Source organism: Sparassis crispa, assembly GCF_003851025.1.
Source record: "Sparassis crispa DNA, contig_000009F, whole genome shotgun sequence".
NCBI lineage: Eukaryota > Fungi > Basidiomycota > Agaricomycetes > Polyporales > Sparassidaceae > Sparassis > Sparassis crispa.
In genome coordinates this window covers 638-22,084 of record NW_020939756.1, presented here as the reverse complement: position 1 = coordinate 22,084, position 21,447 = coordinate 638, and the positions used below count along the sequence as shown (strand labels likewise).

The window sequence follows — 21,447 nt, the reverse complement described above, 5'->3', positions numbered from 1 at the left end:
CGCCATAAGTAGGCACTCCAACAAGAAAGACACTGAAGCCGACGCTCTCGTTCGAGAACTTCTGCAGGACAGAACGCACGGCGAGAAGAAGGGCATCTACATCTACATCGAGGTCAAAAAACGAACTAGGAATAGGTGCAGACAGCGGACTTCAAGGTGCACTATCATTCTTGAAGCACATTTCCCAGGATGAGGTAGGTTGTCTACGTTAATGCTCGACTTGAGTTCGAAGCGGACCAAGCTGCAGTACGAGAAGATATGAAATGTCACGGTGTCATGCTGCCCTTGCATCGTCATATCCATCGCGGGTCCCTGCATCTACTTCTCTGGTGCAGTTCTCGTCGACGTATTCATCATCCAGCCCTTCACGGACTACATCTAGTTGGGCGGGGATCCTTTCAAGAATGAGCGGATTACCCACGTGGCCAAGCTCTTCGGTGCGGTCGCAGGGGCACTACCATTCTCTGTCGCCGAGCAAAATGCCCAAGCACGGCCGCCTCCTTCTCAATCCCGCTTATGCAGTCTGAAGTGCTCAGCGGGTGCCTTGGAGTTCTTAGCACGATTCGATCACGAGGAGCGACAACTACCGCCGATCCGTCTTCCGCGCAAAGATCGACGGCAAACCTGTGCTCGTTAAGTTCTGCGAGACGTACATACAACGAGCGCGCCCATCACATACTCGCCGATATCGGTCTGGCACTGAAGCTCTACTTCTGCGCCCAGATACGTGGACGTGTCAATATGGTTATAATGGAATTCGTCGAGGGCCGCGATGCGCACCACCAGTTCAAAGGTAGAGAGCTACGTCCGGGCCTCATGCGCGACGTGAAGCTCGCGGTGGACGAGCTGCACCGCTTGGGCCTCGTCTTCGGCGATCTGCGTCGCGCGAACATCATGGTCGTCACCAAGGACCTCTATGCGGTGAAGGTGCGAGGACTGGGAAGGGGGAGGCGGTGGATACAGGTTTGGGCGCGATGTTGATTCAAGTTCACTTTGGGGATGACGATCAGGCGCAGTACTCAGCGCTCCTCAATGATTCGGGAGAGATCAGTTGGGCAGACAGTGTCGGGCCTGCGGCACGTATGAAGAAACAGCATGACCTGGACATGATTGAGAAGCTCAATCGACGTCGGTCGTAGGTTACCTTGAGTAAAAACGGCAAGCTGAGTGCAGTTCGCAAACAGCCAGCTGAAGTCATGTTGACGTTGAGTCATGTAACGATCAATATTTTGTGCATTAGGCTCCGTCAAGCATATATAAACGGACAGGAGATATCGACGAGGAGAAAATATAGCCGGCTTTGTCGCGGACGTCGTAGCACTGTCGGCGGCTTAAGGACCTGCACAGACCCACAGGAGGGCGTGGCCCCGACATAAGTACTCCGAGATTCCAAAGGAGTGCGCAGTTCAGACTGTCCGTCATCTTCGCCGGCGTCGCCAATATACCGGCATGATCGGTGCGTCCTTCCTCGATTCACTTTTAGGTGTCCCAGTCTCAGAACGCGTATGTGTGACACGCACTCTCTCCCTCCTAGTTTACACAGTTCTGAGACCACCCCAGTTTCATCTGCTCTCGACACAGCAGTTCAGAGCTTAAGCATAGATGCATGGAAAACATAAAACATAAAGCATACAGCATAAGTGCATACATACATTCAGACCTGACAGCAGTTACCTCCATCATACCTCCATCACTTACAACACGCAATCGGCAACACCTAAGCAGAGGGACCGGTAGAACCAGGGGGTGGAGTTGGAGCCATAGAGTCGTCATATTGAATCACAAACATCTTCTCCGGCAACGCTTCTTCGAGCGCACTTCCAAGTTGGAGGTTCAACGTTACTTCTCTCAGTTTCCCTCTACGTCCCTGGACATTCACCGCTATACCTTCGAGGTCGGCCATGTGGTCGTACCCTCCGCTATCCTCGGCGCGAGGCAGCTCAAAGATGTTCAACACCATCGGAATCGACGTTGAAGGGGTCGAAGCTGAGGCCGAAGAGGAGCTCGCGGGCTCGCTCGCATTTGAGGTCGAAGCGGAACCCGTAGGCCCGCTCGCCGCTGAGGCCGAACTGGAACCCACAGGTGCGGCCACGGCCTGCGCAACTCGCAAGGGCCCAAATGCGTGGCCCGTGCTTTGCGCGGTGACCTGGTCCGTATACGGCGAGCGCGAGGGGACCTGCATGGCATAACGCGGCACATTCACCCGCCGCAGTCGCGGACGGTTAACTTGCGGATACGGCATCGGTCTCGCAGCCCTCATCTCTCGTCGCACAGTGGACTCCGGATGTGTTGCAAAACCAGTGGGTGCCGAACGGATACTGGAATCCGGGTCGCCGAAGACCAGCGTGCATGGCATGTTCGGGAGACGGGCCCCGATTGGCATTCTAGGTAAGATGCTTATGCCTTCTGGACGCGTGGAGGGCTCCGGATGTCTTGCTGAAGCCGGCATGCTTCCTGCGTTCTCTTGAACAGAAGAATCCCAAGGTCCTGCAGAAGAGGGAGTATTACCAGTACCTCCTTGCAGATTGGAGGATCCAAGACGCACTCCCGACACAGGTTTCTCTCTTGTTCCTTCTCGGAGGACAGAAGACTTTGCTTGTGCGGCCTCAGTTCTACTTCCAGCATTTTCCACTTGTCCAGACGACGCCAAGGAAATTGTTGAAGAAGGCCAGCCTTGTTGGAAGGGACCCTCCACGCCCCTTCCAGTGGATGAAGTGCCCGTCGTGGCTTTGCCTAAGTTGCTGTGACAGATGGGCATTCTGGGCACCGCTTGCTGATCGGGTGTTGTCCAATTCTTCGCAGAAGTCCAGGCTCGCACGACCTCGTTGAGCTTTCGTGACCGTTTGAGGACGACGGGTTCCTCACGTGGTATTCGCGCGTCGGAAGCCATGGTGGCCGGCGGTTGCGCGCTGGTTACAGCTTCTGGCGCAGTGACACGTTGGCCGCGTCTGGTGCCAGCCTCGAACGCTTCGCTAGCGGTCCACCGCTGTCAGTGTATACGCAACAAGCGATGGACATGGTACGTACTGGATGTTGAGATGATGTTGGAATAAGGAATTCGAGTCAGTCCCATAGGTGCAACAAGCTCTGTCGCAGTTGTACTTCCTGTCTTACAGAACGTTTGTGTGAGTCAGAAACGAGGAACTGCTGTTTAACGTACGTTTTACGCGGGTTCGAGGGCATAGTACTGTGTGCTAAATGTGAGTAACCTGAATCGTAACAGACGATCAAAAGACGCACAAAAAACCAGTTAAGTTAACAGATACGAAAGCAAATTGGAGGTGGTGGGTGCCGAGCAAGCACCCAGCTTTATACCTGAGGTAGCGCGCCACGGGGACATGCATTGGACCAACGCTTAGGCGCTTACATCAGAGCAGTAACAACGCACTGACTTAGAACAAAGGAAACGGGAGGCCGGACTGTGGCACAAGCAGCCAAGCGTTTATCACAGAGTGGCCACCGGACGGCGCCTAATTCGGAAATATCGGACGTCAAATGAAAACTCACTCACCTACTTAACGAAACCACTCCTCAATGCACTGACTGCGAGCCCTCGCCCACGATAACTTTCGCCATTTTTGGCATGCGGTTTTCGGCAGCTCTCAGCTCTTCGCATCGAACCTATGGGGTATACGAATGATTTTTTGGGACGTCAATGGCAATGCAACATTTCGGCTGTTGGATAATAGTGAGAGGTAACGTTGGCCAACCTGTGCTCTTGCGCAGTACAAATGGTCCGTACCGGAGATGGATCCGCCCGGCAATGAGAAACGGACGCGCACCTGCTAAAGTCCAAGACGTCCCCTTCTAGAGCGCCGCCAACCCGATCAACGTCCTAGAACATGCAGATCCTGGCGTGGCCGTGCACACCCACGAGACTTGCGAAGCTTTGGTGCCTTCGAGACGAATCTGTATTAGACGTTAGTCGTCCGCAATTCGAATACGTAGTCGACGTGTCTGCCAACGCGGTCTATGGAATATAAATCTTCTCGATCTGAACATGGCGACCTTAGTGACACATAGAGAGGAGGGAAGTCCGTATTTCCAGCCAGAACAAACTCTTTCGGAACCGCGTTCGAGCCAGCACGTCGCAGTCATGACCGTCGACAGGCAAAGACAGAGAGTAGTGTATAATGAATTAGGGCCGCACTGGTAGTAAACACGTTGTCGGTAGTAAGAATGAATGAAAAATCTTCAGTCGAATACATGACGAACAAAGACCTCGCTAGTTTGATGAGACTGTTCGAACGAGCACGATGGAGTAGAACGCTCATATCCACGCAGAGGCAGACGGAGAAACAAGCAATAGGACGTGGCGAACGTATTCGTGTCACTTCCCAGAAAGCAGTCCAGCAGTAGCGTTGGACAATGAGACGCGTACAGCGGGTTCATGGACTTGAGCAGACAGACGCCGGCAATCGCGAAACCACTGGGCGCTTATTGTCAGGAAATATGAACTCGAACAGACTCGAACGTTAATGGGAACGGACCATGATCCTGCAGAAAATTTTCGATCGCTTCTTGCAGTACGCAAAGCCTTTATTCTGCTACGCATACACATGACGTACACTCCGGTTGCTGAACATACAATTCAAAGCCGCAATGTATATACGAGGCGACCGTAGTTCAACGCTGAAAAGTGAGTACTGGGATATTCCGCATGCCAGGCAGAAGTAAATAAGTATAATCTGGGATGAGCATACGAAATCAACAAACTAATAATATTCATCGTGCAGAGACCAGCAGAGACACGAGTGTTCAATACCATCTAAGAGCAAGTCGGGTTAATCCATCGCACACAGGATCCCCAGCAGAACGAGGTATACAGCACCAATGCTCGCTGCAGACAGCTGAGACGGTCCTATCGAGAACAAACGATGAGCTGTAGGTGGCGGAAGAGCAGCAGCCGTGGAATCAGGTTGCACGGCGGGCGTACGCTCATTCTCCAAAGCCGCACACATCGTCTGTATAGCACGCGCTAGATATTCATCCACGTGTTGAAAGAAATACTCCAAGGGTAGCACGACGCGAAACCAGGTCGAATTCCTGCACGAAACGGCTATCCGCGCAGAGGGGAAAGTACGGTGAATGAACGCCGCAACTTGGAGACCGTCCAGGGCACCCACAGGTGTGGGGTCTCGCGGCATGTCGTACTCAAAAGAGAGCAGGGTCATGCCAGGGGCAGTGTTGTATGGCAGCCCCGCATGGATATCATTGCTGGGACCAGAAGAGCAGCGGCACGCCATGCGCGGAAGTGAGAGCTCACGCAGGTGTGGACAGCTGCGCGCGAAATACACAAGAGAGAACACGCTGGGTGTGCCTTGATCGAGGGCGAGAGGACATTTCAGGCTGAGTATCTCCAGACGCGGCCACGCGGTGGCCATAGCGCGGACGTCCGCGTTGCACAGTGATAGGGAAAAGTGGACCTTCATAGAGATCTCCTTAAGGTTAGATAACCGCTGGAGTGACCTGATTACGTCGATAAAACCACCGAAAACAGCGACTTCCTCTTCATGCTTTAAGTGGGTATAAATCCTTAGTATGCGAAGGGTGGAGCAGAAAGGCACCGGCAGCCCATCCAGAAGCGTGATGAAGTGAGACAAAAAGTCCGGATCTCGGTGTAAGCAGAAGTAGAATCTGATCGTGAGCGAGTTTAGACTCGGCGCCGAGAGATTCGTGAACAGAGTGACAAGGTCGGACAGATATCCTGAGACGTCGAGATACCGCAAAGCGAGGAATGCATATGGTTCAGGGCCTGTGACGTACTCTTCGAATCCAAACCGGGCAGCGCGCAAATCGGGCAGACTAGCGAGAGTTTCCAGCGAAGAGCGCGCAGATCTACTATCATTGATATGCACCTCCTGGAGCGTGGCCAAGCCGCGGATCGCGACCAGAATGACATCAACCCTACCCGCGACGACCAGCTTGCGTAAGGACGCGTTTCGCCGTGCGGGTTGGTTGATTAGTCCGTGCATCTCCAGCTTGATCGGTCCCAGATAATAGAGTAAGGTGTCGCGTAGATGCTTGTGCGTAGACTGACAGAGACATCCGGTGAGAAAAAACAACAGTAAAGAATCAACATCAGTCCACACGGACATCTGCAGAGAGGTCAGTGAGGGGGAAATGGGCTCGCCATCAGCGCGCAGAATAACAGCGAGAAGAGCACGGCTGTCGATCCTGCCGATATCCTGAGGCGCGTCCTTGCCCGCAACTTGAATGCGCCGCGCATATGCGAGAAAACGCGCCCATTCGGCGTCCGGAATCTCTCGCAGGGTCGTCTGCAACGAGGTATCAGGATCTACGAAATCTAACGGCGAAAGGCCACACATACGCATCGACATTCATCTTTATTGCAATGATCAACGTGAATGATCCAGTCTTCACTTCCCACGAGCTTGAACAAGGGTACAATGCCATCCAGTTGGCGCCACAAAACGTCTAGCGCTAAATCGCAGAGGCCCCTGCAGACGAGAGCCAAGTTCCTGAGGGAAATCCTATCTGAGACCGGATGGAGATAGCTGAGGATTTCTAGATAAACGTCTTGGTTTACAGAGGCTTTCATGGCAGGGGCTTGCGGGAGAGCTTGCAGGGCGGACGGACGTGGTCGGGGGAAAGACGAGACAGGCGCCTCCTGCCAGAGAGCCACAGGCAGGCCAGAGGTTGTCTTTAATAATTCGGGTGGCCCTCGGCAACAGCCCCCTTTGTGGCGTTGACTCGAGGCTGTTCCGGTGACGGCCACAAAGAAATTGGCTTTCATAGGCAGTGTTAAAGTCGAACTGTTCGTCGGGCGATATATACAGCAACGAGGAAATTGTACAACACGGAGTATTCGCCATAAAACGATTTGAAAATCTCGGACGGTCCGACAGACGAAAGACACGCTCAAATCAGGTTACGAACGGGAGTAAGGAAGGCATCACGTTCAGGATAACTCACCAACCAGCAGTTTTTGAATCTTCATCATTCTGGCACACACGGACGCCGGACAGCGGCGCTCTGAGGTTCTGCGCTTCCTCATAGACACCCGGCGAAACCTATGACTGACGCTTCATATGCAGGTCGAAGGCGTCAGATATAACTGAGACAGCTTCGCAAAGTGAAGAACGTCAATCACGTACTGCGTCCACAAGAGCAAACTGAGTAAGTTCACCCGTGATCTATCTACATGGTAAACATTGTGAACATCCAAGAAGTGAATAAGGCGTCATCTTATCTTGAGTAAGTAACCACAAGAGAGGCTGACAGGAATGGAATGCAGAAACGAGACGATCGAAATCCTACGTACTAGAAAAATCGGATGTTCGCGGACAGTGTCGGACGGATGAGCATGAGGACCGATGTTTATACATATTGCGTCGCCGTCCCATGCACGTCCGCGGAATAGAATTTTTGCTCGATGTCCACAGTCTACAAACGCTAGCCGCCTGTTGGCACGCGTACTCAAAGGAATGAATGGCAGACCATACAGTTCGGCTTCCATCCACATCCAAGCAGGGGGTATCACCAGGTTGAATGTCATACTCGCCTCTGTGCCGGCCATTGAGTACGGTCTAGCGCCCTGGAAAGTGTGCCTCCGTCTAGAGTACGCGGGTGTCGAGCAATGTGAAGACGCAAGCAACTCCGCAATTGCTTCTGACGCGGTTTTGCTACGCAGATCATAAACTCGCATACGATCATACTCGCGGTAAAATATCGGCAAATACATCAAAGCAAGAACGTACGAGAGCGCAGCACGGCATCAGATGGATTATTCGGAATACGAGAGTGAGGCGACGTCTGGATCTAGTCTTCACCTGTCACAGCCCAAAGTTGAACAGCTCTACCTGCACGCTCTCGAGACGCTTCTTCTTGCTCGTCAACTCCTCACGAGCAGCAACAACGCCCGCATCTTCTACCAGGTACGCCTCGCATCGTGCCGTAGCATTGGGACCCCCAAGCCCGAGCTTGTTCAGCAAGAATGCCTGTAGGTCCTCCGCGAACGCATACAGAAATAAGTGGTCGATCGACAGAGGGACGTAGTCAATAACTCGCTAGGCATGAAGACCGGGCGCAAAATTAGCAATAGCCTGGATTAACAAGAACCAAGTGACAGACCTTATAGGCAACTTGGAAGTACGCGCGGACTTCCGCCATCACCTGCAACTCCTCCTCGTACTCATCGGGCGGATTGAGCTTACCCAAGTCAACTTCAAGCACATTGTAGCCAATCTTCGCAAGTGCAGCGAGCGCTGCCTTGACGTCCTCCGGGTTATTCCCTGGCTGCTCCAGGGCTCGCATGATATGTCCCGCAGCAGACGCAGGTGTTGGCTTTCGGGTAGTAACAGACGACGACGAGTTTTCTGGGGAAGTGCCCAATGTCCTTACTCCGTTGAGCGGCGCCTCGGAAGCCAGCTGAGTCTTGTAAGACGGCGGAAGCAGCGGGTTTGTAGAACCGTTCTCCTTCGCTTTCCCGTTTGCCTTGCCAGTTGCTGCAGGTCGCTGGGGATCAGCAGGTGTACCGAATACAGTTGTAGCAGGAGTCACAGCTATTCCCCTGAATGCCCCGAATCCACCAAATGATGACGTACCAAATGCAGGCGTAGAAGGGGATGGCTGAGGCTGAGATATGCCATCATTGGTAGGAGCAGCAGATTGCTGAACTGTTTGACCATTGAATATAATAGGGATGGCGGGTGATTGGGTTTGCGCGGCCGGGCGAGCGAACGCTGATGGAACTCCGAACGAGAACGTAGAATTTTCCGTTGAGACTGTCGGCGTAGGCGTCGGCGTAGCAGACGGTTCTCGCGAAGGCACCAACGGGTGCGGAAGATTGCTAGTAGGCGTGGGTACAAAAGCTGCAAATCTGTTAGAAGCTACAACAGGAATGTCGGGTTGGTACATAGACATAGCCAGAAGACGAGGCGTACACTCAGCGAAGGGACCATTGCTGAAAAAGTTGGATGCCGGCGTCGCTTTCTCAGGCGCGACTTTGCCTGCGCGTGCATCCTTGTAGCGAGCGAGCGTTTTAGTCGTCTTCTCGGCAAGGTAGTGATCATTCTGCGTGAACGGCGTGGTTTCCAGCTTGAGCAGGCTCTGGATGTAGGTGAGCGTCGCGTCTCTTCGATGTTTGACAAGCTCTCTCATAACCAATCTGTGTTTTCAACTCTTCAGAACGACATCCTGAATGATGACCAAATATCGACGAACTGGATGCGTGTCTTGAGGTGCTCGTAACGCTCAAACTTGGTCTGGATGATGTGGAAGAGCGTCCGCTGGAACTCCGTATCTACTGCATCGAAGCAGTTCTGACTGTGGCGATCCCACTGGTTTTGGAATGCCTGTATGAGTGCGACCTTGGCCGGGTACGGAACGTTGTTGGGCAGTTCCCGTGTAATAGACCTAGCAAGATTCAAGTCGTGATGAAGACGTGCTCTTCGTAAGGAAGGATCAAACAGTACTCACTGCCGAATGAATTGCCTCACGTCATTCAAATACATGTACTTCGGCTGCACTGCCATTGAATCGTCCACAGCCATTTCGTTCGAGCTCTCCTCTTCATCTAGTTCTAGGAACTTCATGCTGTCCGCCTCAGCCTCTTCCGCGCGCGGATAAGGGATGAACGGCGGTGCTGTCAACCGGATGCTTCGTTTAAACTGTGCATACACTGCTCGGTTCTTTTGCACAAGGCTTGCCGTGCTCGGCCCACCCTGGACGTGAGCGTGGACGTCGGTACAGAATGCGGTGACGAGGTTAAGCACAAACGCCGAGGGCTCAGTGTTGACCTGTTGCGGGAGCCGGTCAAGCTGGGTGGTGCACTTGGAAAGCTGCGCGGATACTTCGCCCTGGAGTTTGGGGAGGCTATCAAGGTGAGAGGCGCCGTCAATACCTTCTCATAGACGGTGTACAACACTTACACGTCATCGATAACTTGAGTGAGCAGCTTGCTGAGGTTCTTGATTAGACTCGGTGTGCCGAATCGATGCTGGTGGGTAGAAATACACCAAGGAGACGTCTTCGCGAAGAAGTCTGCTTCGGCAGCACGTGCTTTAGCCGTCGTTATACCTGCATTGCGTTCTTCATCGTCGGGCTGGCGCGTGCAGTAGTACCCGTGTGTCAGAGCGTGATGACGCCCCTCAATCACGTCGAGCCAAAGCTCGCGAGATTTTGTCGCCCCCTGGGGCAGTGTGTCAGGCTTCGTGAGCACGCCTGCGCGATAATGTCATAAAAGCTGGCTGAGCAAAGCAACATGAAAATTACCTATTGTACGCGAACCTGAAGGATCTTCTTCACTCGCAAGACGAGCAGCTCTCTGATTGTCAATGTCGTCTGCATTAGAAGCATTTATAAACAGGCAAAAGAGAAAAATGTGGCTACGAACCACTCATCGGCAAGCACACGAGAATGAGACAATTGCCTTTGATATGAGATCTGACAAGTCCTTCTACAAACTTGACGATGTCTGGCTCAGCGTTCGAGATAATACCTGAAAACCACTCGTCACGCTAACGTATAATGTGTCAAGGTGTCAAAGAGCTTACTCACCAGGCAGATCAACAAACGACAAGTCGGTAAGCTCCGGCCCAGTCAGATCGATACAAACAACATTCTTGGAGAAGGGCAACGACGCTTTAAGGCCATTCGCTGCAAAGTCCTCCTTCAACTCGTCGGCACTCATAGTGAGGAACCGGGAGCACGGAATAGTCGGGTTCAACACGGCGGCTTGGGCGCGGCGTAACATCAACTCGACTTTGTTCTTGTCTGTGATAAGTTGTCCGAACGGCACCTCGTGCACCTCGTCCTTGCGCCGACCATCATCATTGAATTCCCAGCGAATGGAGATTTGACAAAACCACGAGCCAGAGGATGACGAGAGACGGCACTCCATCGGACAGCGCGTGCAAGTCCCCGCATCGCGAGGGACGGTGATCTAACCATGGAAAGAGAAAAGCAGTAAATGTTAGCGAAAATATGAGACAGGTGGAGACGTCCTAGTTGTTGGCTCCAAAACACAAGGCGACCTTGCGAGAGAATGTCACATGGTCGCCGCGCACCACGCCCCAAAAACGTTGCATAGTCTGGAGCATGCAAGTGATTTGCGAGCTCGAACAATGCGCTAGGGACACGCAAGACTCCCTTGCAGCATTTCTCGCCAACGAATGAAGGATATCGCCGCCGGGGGAGAACACAACCGTACTTACTCCAGAGATGGCCTCTACTAAACTCGACTTCCCTGCGCTCTGGTTTCCTATTACTGCAATTCTAGGAAGGTCTAAGTCGGCTTGTGCACTACGTCGCGGACTTGCATTAGCTTTTGACCGCCACTGGCGAACGACACAGAAATAAAGCACGCTAACGCTCACCCAATCGCCCGAAGGTTCTTAACCAAATTCAAAACTTGCTTGCAGCGTTGAGCATAGCTGCTGTCGGAGGACAGGAGAAGGTCCTCTTGGGCTGTACCGTGTGGCAACATTGTGTACCGTCTGTATTGTTCGGGGCTGAGAACGGTTGTGGCGTATGGTAAAAAGTCGAGTGTATGGCAGGAGGAAACTGTATTAGAATTCTGGACAAGAAGCAAATGCAAGAAGAGGGTGTGAAGATGATTCTCTCTGGAGTAGTGTCAAGGTCAGAACGAGGTGCATGATCAAGCCTTTGTTCCAATTTCGCGTCAAACCATTGCACGTGATCGTGATCAGATTTGCAGGAGCTCTGCACGATACATCGAAGGAAACGACTCACGCCATGGTAGGTAGGAATCAGAGATTTAGATTTCGGGGGTAGCAAGCATCCTAAAACAACGCTCTCCTCACAGCAGTCACGATAAAAGCACAGTATAGCATTACACCAGTACAGGAATTAATCAGGTAAGACTGTAGACTATTAAGAAAAGTTGACAGAACATCAAATCCGCGAGAGATAGTAGTCAATTATCGAGGCCATTCCGCCGTGGAGATGTGAACCATGTAGTCTTCGTCAATAGCGTTTTGGTGAATGTAGAAATCTTCCAAGTAGTCTCTGAGCAAGACGTCGTGCTGTGCATCAGAGCAAAGTAGAAGGACCCGTGGCGGAAAGGGAAAGAAAAGGCGTGATTAGTCAACGTGGATCTATAAAGATTGCCTCAAACGAACCTCATAGTGTCTACGCGCTCGATTATTGGAGGATGTGTGCAAGTTTGCGCTAGAGAGGCCAGGAGAGGAGTCAACATCCACGATAGGATTAGAAACTCCGTGGTCAGAGGAACCTTCTTGGTCAGAAGGAATGCTTTCTTTGTCGACGAGTGGACTGTTGACATAGGTATCTGAACCCGCGAGACCGGAGTCGGTAGCAGACGAATATGTATCCCGCGAAGACTTCCTGCCGATAGAAGGTGTTTTGTCATGGGAGAGCGCATTACACTTCTCGAAGAATTGATGTTAGCTATGGTCGTACGAAGGTGCATCGAAGTCTACCTTTCTACCACTGCTCTCTTCAAATATTCGCAGTCGAGCTTCCAGTTTATCCAAGCGAGCCCTCAGCGCTTCTATTTCGTTGCGAAGACACTGCTCCTCCGGAGGTTTGATGCCAACAACTAACAAACTTATGGGTAAGTGGCCGAGACTCTCCCACTATATTGTGCCAACCATGGTCTGGCAGAGCCATGAAAATCTTCGCCTCGTACGCGAGCGCATCAACCAGATGGGCAGACGTTACTTCACGATTCCAGGAAACTGACACGATGTAAATACACGTTTACTCTGAGGAGAGACGCGTGCTCACGAATGGCCTTTTCAACACGTTGCCTGTAAGTCCAAGCGCATCGGAAGTCACCAGGGGTTGGAGGGTCGAGAGGGCGCGGCGGGCGGTGTATGGGAGATGGTGGAGGCCGTGCAATGGGAGCCATGACGAGAGACGGGTCAGTCAGATGTTGTGGCGCGAGCGAAAGAACGAGTGGGAAGAGATATTCGAGCGATATAATTTTATAAATGTGGGATGTGGCTTTAGCACGTGTCCACGAGACAACAAAAGCGGAAGCACAATGTCTTCTGTCAGAGGTCAGGCCTTCAGGGTTGAACGCTTTGGCAGCCTACACATCAAATACGAAGATTGAAATTCACAGGTAATCTAACTCACTGGCGGCCCAAGTTACTCGTTTCCACAGCATGGTAATTATTTCGTCCTGACGCAGTGCAGGCAGGCTATATTCGGGATCCATTGAAGGACAGTGATGCACCTGTTGGCGACAATAATAGCCGTGCAGTGAGCGGCACTGCAGACGTGGTAGTTCGCTGACGACGAGCATAACAATTAGGAGATAGCATTACACGAGCCGCGTGCATTGCAGAACAACGCCCGCATCCATTTTGATATCATTTAAGTCAGATTCCGAAGGGGCGCGTACGATCGGGGTGAAGTGGGAATCTTAACATGGAGGAAGATAGAGAGATTCACGCCGCAGTCATGCTTACAACGTGGGCCGGAGGACGAGTTCTGCGTCGTGTTAAGTGGCAGTGGAGTCGTCCAACATATTCGACACCCTGTTAAAGGGTGTACAACAGGGAAGAGCGATTCGCGCTGGAGAAACACGGAGGAGAGGCCCCAAACCCAATTAGAAACGTTCTATAGGTAGGAAATAACGCGTCCACCCGATCGTTATCAGTGATATTACTCGTCCTGAAGGTGCGAATATTACTGGTATATCGATAAATGTTATAACACGAAAGGTCGTCCTTCATAGTGTACCGAGGACGTATGAAATGCCTCTTTGAAGTCAGTTCAGACAGGCCTATCACAAGGGTACGCATCGTATGTTTATCCAAAAGCTCCGGACCTCAATCAACCCATGAGCTTATACAACTCTAAACCATCTGTAGGGACCAGCTAATGAACAGGAATGTGAACAATCAAGGCAATTACCCTCATATCAAGAACTCACCCATTCGGACACCAGCTGAATAATTTCGCGCACCGCACGATCGGAGGTCTGTACATGGTCTCTGGAAAGAGAACGAGCAGTTGCTTGGTAGTAGATCCATTTATCTTCGTTCTGATCCTTCTTCAGGATGCAAAATATCCATGCTTGACCGTTCGAAAGGCAGAAACGGATGACGTCGCATCTTCGCATGGATTTCAGATTAGAAGCGGCATATTAATGTGGATGACCAGAGACACGTACGTAGTGAGTTTCGACAGTGCTATGGCTTGACTAACCGCCTCAGGCAAGAAGGAAGACAAAGGTTCACCTCTGAGACGTTTGGCCTCCACAAGGAAAAGACGACCCTCAGTAACCTCGAGCGCAAAGTCTCTGCAAGTATCATCGCCGAGTAGCCTTTCTGTTATGAATTTTAGCGCAAAGACATTGACAGTAAAAGAAGATCTAGCCTTTGTTATCCCACTCGTCTAAATATTGCATGACAGCGTAATCCACATTCCCTGTCAACCATAACTCATACTGAGAGACTGGATTGACGATCTGTACTCCTTCCCCTGTAGCTATCCTCATTTCAGGGAGAATGGCGACACCTTGGTTCGGTCGTTCTTGCGAAGCGATCTTCGCAAACGACAACAGGACCGCATCGAGGATCATGCGGGAGCCAGGTTCATACTATACGTTTACGTGAGGAGAAAGACACCCGGTGAACAGAAAACTTACATCCATGTTTACATGCTCGTAGATTTCCAGGATTCGTGTCTGAAGGTTCCCACACTCCTGGATGGCGAAAGGTGTCATTTTCTCCGCCAGGCTAGCGACGCTATCCGGGATGAGGAATAGCCGTTTCTGGACCACTCCAAGTTTTTTGAGATCAGTCTGTGTCGTCGACGAAAAGCTCAGCTTCTGATGGTGGGGAGGTCTTGAGCAAGCAACGAGAATTCCGCAGGGAGGATCGTACGAACTGGCTTCTTCGCAGCGTTGAGAATGACTTCTAGCGCGTTTACGTGCTCCATCAATGCCGCCAATTCGTCCTCTGTCTCCTGGATATCTGCTAATTCTTCCTTGAGAGCAGCGAGGCGCTGTCTGGCCATTCTCATCTTGCTGAGATCTACCGGTGTATCTTGGAGGCTTCGCTTCCGTTTATGACCTTTCGTTGGTTCTGCCATAATGTGATGAGCTACTGAAAGCTTGAGAGTGTGTCTCTTGCTGTCGACATCTAAGATTGTCGAACGAGCGGCATTCCGATAGGCTTACGTAAGCATACGTCAGGCTTCCAGGTAAGTATGTAGTGTAATCGAGGACTGTTTGTACGTCGAAATTTTCGGTTCATGCAACTGAGAAGAGAAGAGCCTAGGGGGAAAAGTTCGACGTTGACACAACCGAACCCCATACGGAACCGCTCGCTCGATGTAAGTTATAGTTTTTACCACCACAATCGGACGGTCAAAGGCGTTTGCTGTATCTAGCAGTGCATACACCTTCAGTATTGCACGGACCGATTCTCCGGGGCGAGATTGACTTGCACACGGAAGCTGAGCGCTGATGCATGTCCGGTGTGAAATTCACCACAAGACCTGCAGGCACGGCATGAGGATTGTTGTCGGGACGAAGGGATCCGCGAGAAAAGGTACAACTGTCATGTAATCACGCAGAAGTACAAGAGCATTATCGCGATGCCAGGAAGAAGAGGGATACGCACGAACGGGTAACATGTACAACCAATATTACGTGCTATTTCGCTCGAACACAGCTCAAAATCATTCAATGAGACCTCGGCAGCCCGTCCTACCGCAAACATCGACATGCACTGAGGGTACAAAGAGACGACGGGGGCGATTCAGCTAAGAATCAAGTGAGATAAGCCCGGCTCGTCTCTCCATTGTCTTCAATATACGCACGGACCGCGCATCTGCAATTCCTCGAGGGCGAAGACATTTCATGCGGGGAAAAGAAAAGGATTCGTCGCGTCCAGTGTATAGTACTAAACACACCCTAAAACCGAGATAAAGCAGGGAGCGGGCAGGCTGTGCTCGATGACGTCGTCCTGAAACTTCTTGAAGGGAGAACGCATACGCAGAATGGAGTTAGCGCTTTCAAGGTAAGGAAAAGGGCCAGTGGCCGCACCCGCCAACATGACACAGAGCTTTATTCGAACAGCGCTTCCAACCTTGATGAAGAAGGCTGAGGGGTAGGCTGCAGAGCATGCGTTTGCGGGAAGAGTACCTTTGCGAACGCGCACACCTGTTCAACACGATCTCCAGGTAACTGTCTGTGCTGCAGTTGACGTCACCTTTCATGAGAGAGGACAAGATGTCTTGCTTACTTTGAGATGAATTCGAACCCACAACAACGCGTGTTCTTCACCATGAAATTCAACAGACGGTAGGATACGGACCAACAGAGGTATTGGTGGGCCAAATGCTCGACAACTTGGCGACAGCGCTCCCAAAATTCTTACTTGAACCGCGGCCAGCATTAACGTCCTACTGCATCTAGAGAGCAAGCAGAGGATGGATGTCAGAAGCAAGGCGACACCATGTGCTCACCTCGTAGCGGAAATACTGGCGTGGAGCGGGGAGGAAGATAAATCTTGTGGGAGGGGCAAAGCATATCCGGCGATCTGATTTGTTGGATGTTTGGTTCAGGTGTACACTGCGACAATTCTCCATTAAAAAACTGAACTCGCGTCGACGGTTATCGCGGAATAGCCTCCCACTCCCCGTTCAGGAAGAAGCACGTCGAGATAACATGGACCAATTTACCTGCACAGGAAGATATGACACATGTCGCATACAGCAGAGCATTGAAGTTTGAGTCAACTACGGTTCCAGAAGACCCACGTTCAGTCATCTCTTCTCGTGCGATCCGAGGGGTAGAGTTTATCAGAGCAGGCTCTGATCAGTGAGCTAACCACGGGGTCGGCACCGAACTGTGTAGATGCCCAGAGAAACGACATGGTCAGTCTACAAAGCCGATGGAAATCATAGAAAACGAACTTCGTCGGGACTAGGAAGTCCATCCCCATCGGGACCCCATTCCTCAGAAGAAGGCCTGGAGTCGGGGGACTTAGAGTCGCGAGAATAGATTGCGCGAATAGAGGCGTCGTCATCTACCTCGTCTTCTTCTTACGAAGAGCGCATCTCATGAGGGCGCATGCCATAGTACTACAGAAACCAACGTCAACGTTAGCGGGACCGCGGAAGAAACGAAACGGAGAGAGCCAGATCGTGCGCCCTCGCAGATCTGGTGAATAACCTCCATCAGATATTCCAGATGCGTCCCCTTCGTTCTCACAAAGTTCATGAGCTCACGAATCTCTTGCCCCTGTGAGGGCACATCTGCGAGAGTGCGGTGAGCGACAGTGACTTAAATTCACTTGGGACCTTACCGTTCACGAACAGCGCCATGTATACCTTCGTCTCGTACGCGTATGCATCAACGAGGTGGGCAGGTCTCAACCCCGCCGGTCTCCCGATGACTGACACAACCTGTACGCCATCTTCTCAGATCAGAAATGAGCACTGAGCACTCACACATGGCCTTCTCAACGGCGTTCCGATAAGCCCAGGCGAACCTGAAGTCGTCCTCCGTCGGAAGATTGCATGGTTTCGGCGGGAAGATTATGGGTGATAGTGGCCGTAAAGCGATCGACGCCATACGGCGATGAGAAAATAGGAGAGTACTCAGGTTGTAGACATCTGTGTTACCACCGAGAAATGAATTTCTGTGCCAGTGACAAGACACTTGTCACAATAGACGGACGAAGTCACCGCACCATTGTTATACTACGATGTACCAACGCACCGACGTTATTTCTCGTCTGCTTGTACGGCCGCAGAGTAAATTGCTGGCACACCAGCGTAGAGATCCTGGAATCCTTTAGCCGCCACCATGAGAATATGTTCTATTTCACGATGCCTGCAAAGTTGTAATATCTGGTCGTTGGATAAGGTATCTGTTCGGTGGAACAAAGGAGAGTTTGTGTTATGATGCGCACGTGATCGCGATTCAGAGGCCACCGTGAACTCAGACGATCTCAACTGTTCCAAAGCCATCGCATCGAAAGACGAAACTGAGTTCCACGGTTCAAAGGTAAGACATCACACACGGCAAAAGTTGAAACGATATAATTCATTGACCTACAGATGTCACCGACTAAAGGCGACCACTTCGAGGCGAGCCTCAGGTCAACCAACACAAAGGAGTCAACCAACTCACCTAGAGAATGAAGCAACAAGGCACCGCAACAAAAACATCAATCAGAGGCGGAACGCGCTACAAGAAGTACAATACCTGCATCCCGAGGCCACATTGTCGCAAGGCATGCAGTCGCACCTGTTCAAGAAAGATTACAATACGCGTTGTGAGTACGTTCGGAAGGAACCCATAACATGCATCAGGATGCCAGAAAGCCCACGAATAAGTCTCTTGGGGAGCACGGTAAGACCCCCAGTCTTGTAGCCCCACTCGAAAGTCCGCTTTCGCCAGAAATTGGCAATACTTGGGGTGTGCATTACGGTGACGGTACGGAGACACAACATCGATGATAGAGTCGTAACGACCTAGGTCGAGCACTTGACGAGGTGAGAGCATGTAAATTCAGAGACGTATTGCCGCGCCATGTTTAACAGAGGTCTAGTTTCCTTAGTAGAAGCGCGGCATGTCCGAGATACTTTCGAGCACGACATAGGAACCTCCGAATGATTCAGCAAGTCGAAATCTGCTTGCGCAGCTAACGAAGCAAAGAGACATTTGGGGACAAAATCCGTGCACTACGGCGTGTGGACGAGCGCAATCAACCGGGATCTGGCCTCGTGTCAGTATACACGTAACCGTGTTCAACAATGAACTTCTAGAGCAAGTATATGCTCAGCCAAAATATAGGAGCGCGGTCAAAGGGAACGACATACAGGTGGGCCACCGAATCAGTGACTCATCGCTCAAATCAGTACGCTTGTTTAACTGGTTATTCGTGGTGGCATTGATTAAGGAAGACTCTCCAAGACAGAGAAGTAAAACGGTTTTATCTGCGAGGAAGACGTCGAAGCTTGGCCAGGAAGACGTCGAGATGGTCGTCTGAGTCAACGAGCAGGGTATATTTGGACTTGTTTGTTCGTGGCTTGAGAGGCAGGAAATTCACGCTGAGGCAAAGTTATTCAGGATGTTATTTTTCTCTTCTGAACGACGAAGTAGTGCTTTACTCGACGCCGACGGAGACGAACAAGACGCTTCGGACGCTGTGTTATGCCAACTGATGCGACCGAGGAGGAGGCGGCTGTGGGGTTGCTCGTTCTGAACTCTGGATCCTCTCGAGATACTGTGTCCACCGTCCCCCTCAAGCGCAAGTCTCTCGCTCCCGAACCAGAGCCTCCTGCGGCCGACACTATCACCTGCATCTGCGGCTTTGCCTACGACGACGGCTTTTCGATCGGGTGCGACTCATGCTCGCGGTGGTGTCATGCGGCCTGTTTCGACATCGTCGATTCGCAGATCCCGGAGGAGTGGGAGTGCTGGGTCTGTCGTCCGCGGGCTGTGGACAGGGAGCATGCGGTGATGATCCAGAGGGCTCGCCAGAGGGCGGCGGCGGCGCACTCGCAGGCTGATAAGCCCAAACGGCGAGTGAGTTCTGGCATCGAGCGCAAGCGTAGGCCGAGTGTCGCCGCCACCGCAGACGGTGGCAAGCGCAAGCAGAGGCGCAGTTCGGTCAATACGCACCACACCGAGGACGAGCACGTCGACATCGACGAGCCCTGGACGCTCAGTTATGTGTCCATCGACAAGGACATCGTCCCCAGCGACGACACCCGCGACAAACTCCGGCGCGTGGCCACACACTGGCGCGGCGTCACCGCCCTCGAATCCAATGCAATCCTGCCTACGCCACCCATCGGCCTCGCCCAGCTGCCCCTCTCCTCCCTGTCCCATCCCTCGATGTTCTCCCACACCAACCTCTCCGTCCGCCCGCCGTCTTACGCCATCCATGCATCGCAACCCATCCCTTCCACGAACTTCATCTCGCCCTTCACGTCCACAGTCATTCCCTCGACCGCCTACCTCTCCGATCCCCTGAACGCATATGCCCACCTCGGAATGCCCAAACCATTTGTGCATTTACTCGGACCGCCGCTTGACGTGGCTCTTGATGCGCGCTTCACTGGCGATCAAGCGCGGTTCGTCAGGAGTGGATGCCGACCAAACGCGGTCCTCCGACCCATGATCTGTCGCGGAGAAGATAGCACGCTGAGGTTTGGTATTTTCGCGTTGCGAGATGTCAAAGCCCATGAGGAGGTGGTGCTTGGCTGGGAGTGGGACGATGGAAACGTTATTCATCACCTCCCTGCACTCATCGAGAGCCCGCATACGTTCCCGTGCGTCGCGTTCATCGTCGTCGCCCGAATCTGACTCACTTCCTTTCGCAGTCCGCGGCAGATCGACTACTTTCGGCTCCAAATGACATCCATGCTGCACGCCCTCTCGTCCACCTTCACCACGTGTGCGTGCGGGGCCTCTGCGAGCGACTGTGCCCTCAACCGCATGGCGGCGTTCGTCGATGGGCAGACGCCACCTACGCCGTCGCCCTCACCCCCGACGAACTTTGACACTAACTTCTCCGGCCCTCATGCAGTCTTCGAACCCCATCGTGCCGTATCGGAGGTACGGGAAGGGGAGAATGCAGGTTCCGGAGATTTAAAGGTCGACCTGGGTCCCTTGATCGGCGTGGAGAGGGGCTTCAGGACGAGGGAGCGTGTGCCGCGTGCGGGCGGCATCGGCGGCGTAGAGATGGTGCCGTCATCTCCCTCTCAGGCAGACTGCACTTTTGAACAAAATGCTAGCCCTTCGACGGTCATTTCGAACGAAGTGCACACCAACGAGCGCCGCGAGACGAGCAACACCCCGCAGCGGGTTCCTGTACCAGAAGCCGCGGAGACCACAAGGACCACGAAGTTCAAGTCTAAAGATCGGAAAGGGAAGGGAAAGGCGACAGATGAGGAGGTAACCGTGAATGAGGACTACGGTGCGTTGTTTCGTGTACCGTCTCAGTTGACGTCGGTCTTACGCAAATATTGACAGAGCGACCGCGCCGTGATCGCCGGCGCGTCACCATCGACCCCGCCTCAATCTCCCCGACCTCTGATCACTTCCGATCACCCAACGCCATGGACGTGGACCGAGATGAAATGTTGTTGCCGCCGAGGATGCGCAAAGCCTGGATCCACAAAAGCTTCGAGGCCTTGCGGAATTCGATCGCGCACGATGCACACGTGCGCGGGGACATGGGCAGTTCGAGCGGCACCGGAGACGGGGAGGGACAGGCACAGGCTGATAGTATGGAAGTAGATGATAGCTCCGCTGGTGAGTTTGGGAGCGCGTGGGCTCGTATACTCCAACTGAGTTTTTGTTCCGTTTTAGACTCTATCCAGATGCCTCCACCACCTCCACCCGCGCCGTCGACGCCCACTACTCCTGCCATCTCCGTGCAGTTACCTCAGACCCCTGCGTGCGACGAGCGCGTTTCGATATCACCAAGCATTCCGTTCGCTAATTTATCATTACGCTCACCT

The 21,447-nt window shown here is 52.4% G+C and overlaps 8 protein-coding genes across 8 annotated transcripts; 2 read left to right on the top strand and 6 right to left on the bottom strand.

Moving 5' to 3' along the window:
* Positions 1 to 741: 741 nt before the first annotated feature.
* Positions 742 to 981, top strand: SCP_1000080 (hypothetical protein; the record flags this gene model as incomplete). The annotated part of the gene is made up of 1 exon (XM_027761878.1): positions 742 to 981. One exon carries the CDS (start codon positions 742 to 744, stop codon positions 979 to 981), a length of 240 nt encoding a protein of 79 aa, XP_027617679.1.
* A 736-nt stretch (positions 982 to 1,717) lies between these two features.
* Positions 1,718 to 3,183, bottom strand: SCP_1000070 (hypothetical protein; the record flags this gene model as incomplete). The annotated part of the gene is made up of 3 exons (XM_027761877.1): positions 1,718 to 2,972; positions 3,028 to 3,105; positions 3,161 to 3,183. The coding sequence occupies 3 exons, from the start codon at positions 3,181 to 3,183 to the stop codon at positions 1,718 to 1,720; spliced, it is 1,356 nt and encodes a 451-aa protein (XP_027617678.1).
* A 1,601-nt stretch (positions 3,184 to 4,784) lies between these two features.
* On the bottom strand, positions 4,785 to 6,345 carry SCP_1000060 (hypothetical protein; the record flags this gene model as incomplete). Its single annotated transcript, XM_027761876.1, has 2 exons — positions 4,785 to 6,278; positions 6,328 to 6,345. 2 exons carry the CDS (start codon positions 6,343 to 6,345, stop codon positions 4,785 to 4,787), a joined length of 1,512 nt encoding a protein of 503 aa, XP_027617677.1.
* Positions 6,346 to 7,796: 1,451 nt separating this feature from the next.
* SCP_1000050 (Interferon-induced GTP-binding protein) lies at positions 7,797 to 11,449 on the bottom strand (the record flags this gene model as incomplete). Its single annotated transcript, XM_027761875.1, has 12 exons — positions 7,797 to 8,030; positions 8,095 to 8,468; positions 8,568 to 8,852; positions 8,907 to 9,130; positions 9,187 to 9,378; positions 9,442 to 9,837; positions 9,894 to 10,185; positions 10,237 to 10,305; positions 10,358 to 10,462; positions 10,522 to 10,906; positions 11,178 to 11,265; positions 11,340 to 11,449. The coding sequence occupies 12 exons, from the start codon at positions 11,447 to 11,449 to the stop codon at positions 7,797 to 7,799; spliced, it is 2,754 nt and encodes a 917-aa protein (XP_027617676.1).
* A 454-nt stretch (positions 11,450 to 11,903) lies between these two features.
* On the bottom strand, positions 11,904 to 12,856 carry SCP_1000040 (hypothetical protein; the record flags this gene model as incomplete). The annotated part of the gene is made up of 5 exons (XM_027761874.1): positions 11,904 to 12,008; positions 12,105 to 12,371; positions 12,426 to 12,544; positions 12,597 to 12,683; positions 12,733 to 12,856. 5 exons carry the CDS (start codon positions 12,854 to 12,856, stop codon positions 11,904 to 11,906), a joined length of 702 nt encoding a protein of 233 aa, XP_027617675.1.
* A 932-nt stretch (positions 12,857 to 13,788) lies between these two features.
* On the bottom strand, positions 13,789 to 15,051 carry SCP_1000030 (hypothetical protein; the record flags this gene model as incomplete). Its single annotated transcript, XM_027761873.1, has 6 exons — positions 13,789 to 13,833; positions 13,889 to 14,069; positions 14,129 to 14,285; positions 14,335 to 14,557; positions 14,606 to 14,788; positions 14,848 to 15,051. 6 exons carry the CDS (start codon positions 15,049 to 15,051, stop codon positions 13,789 to 13,791), a joined length of 993 nt encoding a protein of 330 aa, XP_027617674.1.
* A 1,975-nt stretch (positions 15,052 to 17,026) lies between these two features.
* On the bottom strand, positions 17,027 to 17,542 carry SCP_1000020 (hypothetical protein; the record flags this gene model as incomplete). The annotated part of the gene is made up of 3 exons (XM_027761872.1): positions 17,027 to 17,223; positions 17,274 to 17,363; positions 17,419 to 17,542. 3 exons carry the CDS (start codon positions 17,540 to 17,542, stop codon positions 17,027 to 17,029), a joined length of 411 nt encoding a protein of 136 aa, XP_027617673.1.
* Positions 17,543 to 19,129: 1,587 nt separating this feature from the next.
* SCP_1000010 (SET domain-containing protein) lies at positions 19,130 to 21,238 on the top strand (the record flags this gene model as incomplete). Its single annotated transcript, XM_027761871.1, has 3 exons — positions 19,130 to 20,253; positions 20,305 to 20,900; positions 20,957 to 21,238. Coding segments are annotated over 3 exons (2,002 nt in total), but the record flags the coding sequence as incomplete, so codon positions are not given.
* Between the last annotated feature and the right edge of the window lie 209 nt (positions 21,239 to 21,447).